This window comes from Cebidichthys violaceus, unplaced genomic scaffold (assembly GCF_023349555.1).
Source record: "Cebidichthys violaceus isolate CVI_PGR_0920_01 unplaced genomic scaffold, fCebVio1.0.p SCAF_62, whole genome shotgun sequence".
Taxonomy (NCBI): domain Eukaryota; kingdom Metazoa; phylum Chordata; class Actinopteri; order Perciformes; family Stichaeidae; genus Cebidichthys; species Cebidichthys violaceus.
This window is the reverse complement of record NW_027176839.1, coordinates 224,344-234,345: the sequence shown is the minus strand read 5'-3', so window position 1 is coordinate 234,345 and position 10,002 is coordinate 224,344. Positions and strand designations below refer to the sequence as shown.

Sequence of the window (10,002 nt, the reverse complement as noted above, 5' to 3'; positions counted from 1 at the left end):
GGTTTTGTGTATGTGCACCTGTAACAGGGTCAACAAAAAAATCTTGATGGTTGACAGTCAGGTGATTGTAACCTTCATCCTGAAGACGGCGGTAAGATCTCCACCCATCTGAAATGACGGAGCTTCCACGACGAACGTGCTTCTTTATTAGAGGCAAGAGATGCCTGGCTGAATGGTGATGCACAATCTTAAGAATGGGATCACAATCTTAAGAATGTCATCCTTAATCCCTAGCATTCCGAACACCCAGGAACTCCTGTTGCTTGCCCGTCCTCTGTTGTACTGAAATTCACAAGACTTAAAATACTTAAAAATGAGGACAATGATTCTGCAATAATGGTGGGAAATGGGAGAGAATAAATCATAAGTCAAAAATTCAAAAGTTCTCTTTAGCTTTGGAGTAGTGGTGCATGTTTACAAATATTGAACTGTTCTGGGGTGTAGGAATAATGTAGTTTCTTAAAACCGACATTCCCCTCGATTGCATCAATGAACTACAATGTATCTTATTCCATAATGCAGTAGTTACTTCTCGAGATACAGGAGATACACCTCCAAGCACCTCAGGCAAAAACAGGTTTATATTGTATATTGTCTCTGTACCTTTCTTTTATGGCCAAAGTTGCTTTCATCTATCATAACAAGCTCTGCTCTTTGTCCAACAGTCTGCTTGCCTCCTCTTCTCATTCTTTTCATTCCTGATTTGCAAACTCTCCGCAGCTTGTCTGCAAGTTTACTCAGAGTTGCAGAACTCCGAGTAATTCCTTCCTGCAGCATGTCCACTTGCCTCAGTCGAAGGCCTTGGGCAAATCTGTAATAGATCAACCAGATAAATATTTCAATGACACAATTTAGAAGTGGGTGGTTAAAACCAATTTCTTAAGTTGTCATTAGTCTTTTTATAACCATAATTATAACCAGGGTGCGATTTGTGAAAAAACCAGAGGGGGGGATAATTTTGAGAAACATTTTATTCAGAAAAATTACCACACAACAGTGTGAAAACATGAAAACTGTTGATTCTTGTGTAGATAAACCTTACACTTAGGCTACATAACGTAGGTGGTAGGCCTATTTTGAACGTGAACGTAACCACTGCATTTGCAGAAATATTTTCTCAAAATATTGTTTTTAAATTTGCCAAATAAAAATACAATTTTAATTCTTTCCCGATATCAGTTCAACAGAAAACATGAACTACCACAATGTGCTGTCAAGATGTTTTTGTTTTTGTTTTTAAATGGTTAATCGGGTAGACTATAGGTCAGACTATGAAAACAGTCTGCTCTGATGACTCACTTCACCCTCTCGCCATTTAGCGAAGCGACCCGGCTCAATGCAGCCCCCAACCATAGTTTCGGGGGGCGAGGGATTAGCAAGTGATCCCGCGGCCTGGGAGCTCTCCTCAGCCAGGGAGATGCTGCTGTCCACCATCCAATCAGCAATGTCAGATCTTGTTTCATCTTCTGTTATATTTTTCTCTCTGAATTTTTTGTTGTGGTCCTGTAAAATGTGACGATATGCTGCTCTGGATTCTTTTAATTTTTTTCTCCATTTGATTTAAGCTTTTGTTTTGGCGTGGATGACGCAGACAGGAAGTTGGACTTGTGAAACGCAAGAAAATCCGGTTGGTTTTCAAAATAAAACTGCTTTCTGCGAGCGCAACGCCTCTGACTCGCTCCCGGTAGATCAAAATCACAGCACAATCAAAATGAACACGGACCCTTTGTATTTTGGTTGTTAATAATTACGATGTAAAAAGTGAAATACTTTGGGTGGGGGGGATAAATTTTGTCCCCACCGAGGATAAAAATAATTCAGCAGAGGGTAGGACGTGTAAACCAGAGGGGGGGAAATCCCCACCATCCCCACCGGCAAATCGCACCCTGATTATAACCATAATTTCTCATTTGCAGTCCCATTTGCAGACACAGCAGATACTCATAGCCTGAATATAAGAGTGTATTTAACCTGAAACAACAAATCTCAAAAAGCAAAGTAGGGTGAAGAACATTCCCTATATGAGGGGAGGAATGGAATAAAACCCCAAAACAAATTAAATCTGCTTTTTAAAAAAAAAAACTAAAAATGGATACTGAGTAAATTAGCACAGTGAAGTGTCTGTTTAAAAAAGTTAAGTTCTTTTGAGACAATTTCCAGGAACCACCTAAAACCTAAAAATCCACAAGACCTTTGTACTACATTGGACTCTTCGCAACCCAGCACTTATACAATTACACATACTTGATAAATTCGACTGATATTCAGAATTCTTCCTATATACTGTATAAACTCATGTCTCGTAAGCATTGGCTCTTATAGGACCCATCCCAACCAACAGTATAGTGAGAACATTGAAAGAAAACATTATGGTCCGAGTTAGAGTTTGTCTTTGATGGCTTTTGTTATTATACAATGTAAAACCACGCACCTGTAGATGTAATGCATCCACGTATGCAGTCGAAGGTGCGATTTCTCAAATATGGAGCCACTTCGGATGGACCTTGATACCGTTTTCCCTTTGTGACAGGAATCTCGGCAAATCCTGATGATTAAATCCAAAGGTTAATTTATAAAAATAAAAACCCATGATACTGTACTGATTTCACTAAATAAAAAATGTAACATAAATGAAGATGAAGAGGGGGACATAGATATTTACGTATAGGTGTTGAAACAACTAAGATTGGGATTGGACAAGGTGCACTTGTACTCTTAGTAGCCCTTGTGATTCCCTCCCCCCATGCAATCTCAAAGCACAACAGAACAGTCCCATTTCTAGGCCTACATGACAAGTAATATCTACAACTGTTACACCTTAAATCGGGTTAGACATTTGAGTAAATTTAGCTGTGTCTACTCTACTCTACTTGTCACTGTGCCACAGCATGAAAAGGGTGATATCAATCAATTAATCCCTGTGCATGTACAAGTTTAAAGTCAAGCTGATTGAATAATAATAAATAGGTGAACAATATGACCAGGAACATGATCTAAAACTGTAAAAAAAAAAAAAAAAAGGCATTTTTCATTTCAGATGTTGTACACATGTAGAACTTTGTGGAAACATGAGCACCCCTATCTCTACCAAATAAACAGTAGCTTACTTAAAAATTTGCAGCTGTGTGTGATTTGTATTGTGACTTTGTAGATGTGACTTATATATATTTTGTGTGTACACCACTCATAGCTCCTGTATTAAAAACATTGTCGTAAAATATAGGATTTGGCACTGAATTCTAGCAGATCTTGGATGGCTGCATGCTGCACACTCCCCTTTGCTTACACACAGAAAATTAATAAATAAGGCACACTTCTAGTTGTTCTACTCACCATGCTGCCTCCTTTTTGTCGTAGGTCCGTTTCAACTTCATAACATGAGAGCAAGAGGGGCATTTCATCCATTTTCGAAGTAGGCCTTCTCTCATTAACCATCTGGTGAATTTGTAGTTTTCTTTGGGGCACTGTCTAAAATGTATTCGACGATGTATTTTTTTTTTTCCTATTATATATGAAATGGGTTTCAACCTCGCAGTCCTGCTTCAAAAAAGGCGCAAAGTGACCCACTTTGTAGAGTAATGACTGACATAAGAATCTACCAATCCGTAGCCGTGCTCCTCCGATGTGTTGCTCTCATCCAATCATTGACTGGTACTCTGCCGTCATGTGACATCCTCATCCAATCATCCAAAGGGAGCCACCAGTCACGTCAAAGATCCGGAGAAGGTGAGAGGTGGCTATTTGCCGTTTCGTTCACCGCTAGGAGAGTGAAGAGGGAAATTCGTGTAACAAAAATGGTAAGTTAAGCGCTAGCCTGTTAATTGAAAGTCCCCCTGAGTTTTGTAAGCACATCATAACACTCGTCCCCGGGCCGTTTACATAGTTAAAGAATAGTAAACCCTCCCGTTTATCTGCAGTGTCGAGGCTAATTAGCTAATGTAATGTTAAGCTAGCTGAGTGCAGGTGCGTAATGCTTTAACTTAGTATGAACCAGAGATGGGGACTCGAGTCGCTATTTTGATGACTTTTGACTTGACTTGACAAAAAATAACTTCTCACCGGCAAGGCACCAGCTCAGTCGGTGTTTTTTTTGTTTTTTTCCCCGGACTTTTTATGCATTTATTTTGAAAGGACCGCTGGAGAGAGAGAGGGAGTGGGAGAGAGAGGGAGAGGGGGGGATTGAATATAAAATATCAAATTATTATCTAAAACTACTTGGTATGACTACAGACTGAGAATGGTGTTGTCATGATAGAATAGAATAGATTTTCTCTTCTCTTCTATTCTAATATATTGTCTACACTTTATTTAGATTAGATTCTGCGGGTGAAATTGCAATAATAAGGTGACTTGACTTGGACTTGACTTGACCTATGCAGGACTTGACGTGCCCAAAGAAAAATGACTTGGGACTTACTTGAGACTTGCACATGTGTGAGTTGGTCCCATCTCTGGTATGAACCACATTTTATAATGAAAAATAAGTTATGCACTATGCAGTCATTGAACAAGAGCTTTTGAATCTTGTGTAGATTATTATTAAGTTACATTAATTTATTTATATTTTTACAGCCTAAGGCAAAGAAGAAAATGTCCCTAAAAGTCCCTAAAGATGACTCGATGACAGAGGTGACCAAAAATGATCTGGATGGTAAATTTTTCTTTGTTAACTTTCAAGGAACTGTAATTCTTAAATAATTATCTTGTCCAAATGTGTTTAAACGTTTAAAGTCATCTATTCATATGTTATATGTATACATTTTGTTGTACCTATGCCATACTGTAGGTCCTGAAGATAAAGGAGATAAAGGCTCTGCTCCAAGTTGCAGCAGCATAAGCAGCATTGGATCAGGTAATGATTTCTCATTTTCTAGCAGTGTATCTTTGTTGTCTAAAATGAGTTTCATTTCTTGCGTGGTTTTTTCCACCTGAGATTAAAGTTGTTGGCAGATTTTGTCAGTATACATGTGTGTGCTTACAAATCAAATTAAGGCACACACCATATCTGGTCCACTACCTTTGTTGCATGCATGTCATTCTCTCTCTGTCTCACTCATTTAATACTGTCAAATCATAATCTTTTTTGTATCCTGCTCTCTTGTTTTTAAGGATAAATTTCCAAAGTGGAGTTCCTGGAAGCCAGGATCCAATGGCAAGAAAAAATAATAAAGGATCTTGAGCAAGAGCGCAATTTCTTGCGTGAGCAAATCATGGGAAAGAAGAGATCATGTGAGTGATTTGGGAGCAACTTGTATCTGCAAAATATAATGTAATTGTAATGAACGGTGTGATATATTTTTATAACAATCTGATCTTTGTCTCATCTATCCTCTATTTGATCAAAGCTCAACCTAAAGTATTTACTTTGGAGGACGACGACGAGGATGATGATGGCAACATGGATGAAGATGACGTCATTCCCCCATCTTCTCCAGACATCAGTGAGTCCTCGGACAGTGATGTTCTCATCCAAAGAAGGAAGAAACGTCGGACACAGACACCTGCATCTGCAACTGTGGCTGTGCCTGGAAAAGCTCATGTAAGAGGTAAGAATGGCATAACTTGAACCACCTGCCCTGTTAGCACCAAGTGGTCATGAAAAATAAGTATTAATAAAAGCGTTGGAAGAGCTGTTATAAATATGTCCTGAAGTAATTATGAGGCAAAAATACAGATCTTCAGTTCTAGATTCTGAATATACTAGGAATCTGATGATAAATAAAAATTAAATGTCTAAAGTAAAAAATTTGGCTTTCATCAAAAATAAAGCTCCATTTTATTTTGCAGCATTCACACTAATTATTATCCATCATTAAATGTATTCCTAGAAAGATTTGTCTCTCAGAATTAAACATAATTCGGAACCATAAGACTTACCAACTAAACAGATCTTACAGAGTATCATTTTTGTATTGAATTCTGAACCACATATTGTGCGTGGAATCATATCAGGAGATGAGCAGATTCTTCAATTACTAGAATATGCTTCATACTTTTATCAAAAGAGAAGTGACCAGTTTGAGCAATTTCAGCTGACCTTAAGCCGTGGTTTGTGCTCATTTTTCGTGTTCTTTGTTTTTGTTTTATATATTTTTCAGTGAAAGGGCCAGCTGAGGTTATCAGCAGATATAAAAAAGTCTTGAAAAGCTTAAGCAAAGTCCATACCATGACTGAAGCCTTCAGAATAAATGGTGTGGACCGGGGAACCATCAAGATGACTGCTGCAATTGCAGAGCTCAACATTGTGGATCCTGTAACCTTCAACACCCTGAAGTATGATCCTGCAACTGAGACCCTGCAGTCCTTTGCTAAGAGGTGTGCAACGCACATAACCCCTGAGAAGAAGAGCATTATAGAGGACATGAAGGCCAAATGTCAACTCCTCCCCTTGTTGATGAAATATTAAGACTTAAGTGAGCTTCTTTGTTCAGTTAAAATTCTGTTATATTGTATTAGAAAAGTGAAATATTTGTGCACAGGGGAATAAATCACCTGATGCAGTAATTATAGAGCAAGTTTAGGCTGTGGAAGTGCAATGTTTGTACAGTTCAGTACATTTGTTCTAACCTTTGACAAGTCATGTTGAGCTGTGCAGGTTTTATATTTTTTAGATTTAAATTTTTTGTATTTTTGTACTTTATATTGTGCAGTGTTTTTCAACAATAGGGTACCTGTATTATCATACAGTATGACCTGCTTATACATTTGATATCATATTGTATGACATATTTACATACACTGATACAGTTGTCAGTGTTTGAAATTTCAGGAAGACCCCATTACCTGTTCGAGCAGTATTTGTTGTCAGCCTTGGGAAAACCTGAACCAGTGGTTTAATAAATGAGGTATTTGTACTTGTGCTGTCTTTGTTATTCTACCACTGAATGAGAGGGAACCTATAGATAGATCCATTTTTTCAAAGGTGTAACCCATCACTTGTTTATTGCAGTAGTTATGGGCTATAATATATTAACTAATTGTGAAAAGGAGGCAACTTTAGATTAGGGAGCATGTGTTGGTTAATAAGTGTTCAATTATTAGTGAATTAGTAATGATCAAGATGTCACTTTAGTATGGGGAACATATTCTAAGTAACAAAGACTTAATTTAGAGTTATTTGGACACTATTAACATTTGTAGTTTTGTGTTTTGTTATGTAAGAACAGACCATATTCATTAAGTGGTATTAAGGGAGAATAACTATTCTTGGGGTACTACCACCTTATAAAGTCCATACTAAGCAAAACATATTGAGATCGTAATTCATATACAACAACTTCCTTACTTAGTACTAATAAGCAATAATTCTGAGGTTATTGAGGGAAGACTCTTAGTTAATGGCTTACTGGTTGTATAATAAGGCCATGCAGAATAAGGCATTAATAAGTACTTAATAATGACTAATTAAGAGCCAATATGTTACTAATTTGCATGTTAATAAGCAACTAATTAATGGTGAATAGATGTACCTTAAAATAAAGTGTTACCCAAAATTGGCTTGCAGATGTCTTCAGGCCTGGAGTTTAATCAAACATGTGAAATCTGGTAAAGATCTGATGATGCGGAGTCGAGTTACATCAGTTTATTCGTTCATGGCGAAGGATCGAAATTCGCAGAGCCGCCACGTCGCCATGCTTCGTCAACTTCCTACAATTTTCACAATAAAGCATTATCAAGGTCTTAATGCTTTTGTGACAAAATTTGAGAGGGATCCGATTAATCTGGGAGCAGTAGGGTGTCAAAGTACACAACCTATGACTTCCTGTTGCCACTAGGTGGCGCTATTACTATGATTCTAAATTGTCATATACATGTGTTCAGGGTCAGGATGTTATGACATATGAGAAATTTGGAGCAGATTAGGCAATGTACAGCCGAGTTACAACAACTTCCTGTTTCATGGCGAATGGTGTTTTTTTGCCGCCACGCCACGGACACATAGTTTGATAACTTTTTGATCTTTGAGTATCATTTCACTGCCAAGGTCTCAAGAGCATACTGACCAAATCTGAAGGCAATCGGGTTTAATCTCTAGGAGGAGTTCGATAAAGTACGGCGCCTTGAAACGGTCCAAAAACGTCATAAAATTCAAAATGGCCGACTTCCTGTTTGGTTTAGGATATACCTCCTTTTGACTTTTTTGTACGCCCCATCACGTTCCACATACCTACCAAATTTCATACAGCTAGGTGAAACCCAAAGTTGGGGCTACTCTGTAGGGGGCGCTATCGAGCCACAATGTCATGCCGCAGCTGGACACCCCAATAATACTGGAATTTTCACCACGATTGAATTTTGTGCCAAATTTCAAAAGATTCCCAGTATCCCAAGCACCTCCTTTTTGCGATGAAACTGGTACGATAATAATAATAATAATAATTAAAGCTGCAAGCAGCATTGATCGGGCCCTCGCAACTTCACGCACGTCGAGGGTACTGGCAGGACTCTAGTTGACGCGGCCCTGCATTTCTGTGACCATCATACATTGCGTGCACGAGTTAAACAGTATTTCCTGCCTCAACCAGCAGCGTAGCAAGATCATGTTGCCAGGTCTTAAGCCTCAAATGTTTTGAGTGTACCTCCGATACAATCATAAATGTAAGCCTGTTAAGATCATTAAGAAAATGAATGTGTGAATGTGTTTCAGTGTTTATAAAATAACAGACCGTCAGTTTACTGGGATGGGGTTCAACTCCCTGCAGTGTCCTGCTGATTGTATTTGAACTTACATGAAAGTTAACAGAGCAGTATTGTCATTTGCTTTTACTTGAACACTTTAATGTAACACTGTTTTCATTTTAAGCTCTTCTATAACTTTAGATTGTAGTGTGAAGCATTCATTGTAACATTTAACGTGATTTTCATGTAGAAGCTCTGGACAGATCATTTATACTAATGCCCACTGACATGGTTTGAGAACCACTGTTGTCTAACTTTTGCTCTCCATGCATCTTAGTTTGCACATATTTAGATCAGAGAAGTCTTTTTCTCATGGTGTGCACACGAACCCTTTAAATAAATTCAGTGTTTGGGCTGCTGTAATTAAAGAATCCTGCTTACTTCTGTGGTTGCCAGTAGGTGGTGCTATGACTATGAGTTAATATTGGCATGCAAAAGTCCTAAAATCATGACGGTAATCAAGCATGTCAAGTTTGGGACCGTTTTGTCAAAGTACAGTTGAGTTACAACAGCTTGGTGGATGATGGCGAACCATGTAAAATGGCTGCTACACCAAGTCCATGTTGTTTGATGAAACCTCAAGCTTTTAGTAACTTTTAATCGCTACGGTCTTTAGATTGTTCTGACCAAATTGTAAGTTGATCGGATTAATTCCCTAGGAGGAGTTCGTAGTACAGCACATGGAAATGGACAAAAACAGGAGAAATTCATACAAAATTAAAAATGGCTGACTTCCGGTTGGGTTTAGAGCATGAACCCCTAAGACTTTTTGTTAAGTCTACATGTGATACATCTGCTTACCAAATTTTATACAGCTAGGTGAAACGTACTGCGAGGGCTGCATCGTCAAAAAATTGTAGGGGGCGCTATCGAGCCAACTTGCCGCTCTGAAGCATTAAAATCACATCAGATAACTACATTCAGGATTTTAAATGTGTTTGACAAGTTTGGTTACGTTTTGAGCATTTTTAGCCCCTCAAAAACACTTTTGTTTTTCGTGGCGAAGAATGCGTCGCCACGGCAACGGCCTTACACGAAACAACAACCTTTGAGTAACTTTTCATCACAAAGATCTTTAGATTGTACTGACCAAATTTGAAGTCGATCTGATTAATTCCCTAGGAGGAGTTCGTTAAAGTAGAGCCCCTGGAAATGTCTAAAACGACACTAGAAATTCATACAAATTTCAAAATGGCTGACTTCCGGTTGGGTTTAGGGCGTGGCCCCAAGAGACTTTTATTTAAGTCCACATGTGATACATGTGCCTACCAAATTTTGTTAATCTATGTGAAACGTACTGCGAGGGCTGCTTCGTCGAAATTT

General features: G+C 38.4%; 1 protein-coding gene across 2 annotated transcripts; it reads left to right on the top strand.

The window, feature by feature from the left end:
• The first annotated feature begins 3,761 nt into the window (after positions 1-3,761).
• Positions 3,762-6,854, top strand: LOC137890161 (coiled-coil domain-containing protein 106-like). 2 transcript variants are annotated; one of them, XM_068734291.1, is made up of 6 exons: positions 3,762-3,797; positions 4,573-4,651; positions 4,787-4,852; positions 5,110-5,229; positions 5,346-5,546; positions 6,099-6,854. In XM_068734291.1, the coding sequence occupies exons 4-6, from the start codon at positions 5,211-5,213 to the stop codon at positions 6,404-6,406; spliced, it is 528 nt and encodes a 175-aa protein (XP_068590392.1). In that variant the 5' UTR covers positions 3,762-3,797; positions 4,573-4,651; positions 4,787-4,852; positions 5,110-5,210; the 3' UTR covers positions 6,407-6,854. The 2 variants fall into 2 exon arrangements, with proteins under 2 accessions (XP_068590392.1, XP_068590393.1); XM_068734292.1 differs by lacking the exon at positions 3,762-3,797 and having other exon boundaries at positions 4,560-4,651.
• The last annotated feature ends 3,148 nt before the right edge of the window (positions 6,855-10,002 follow it).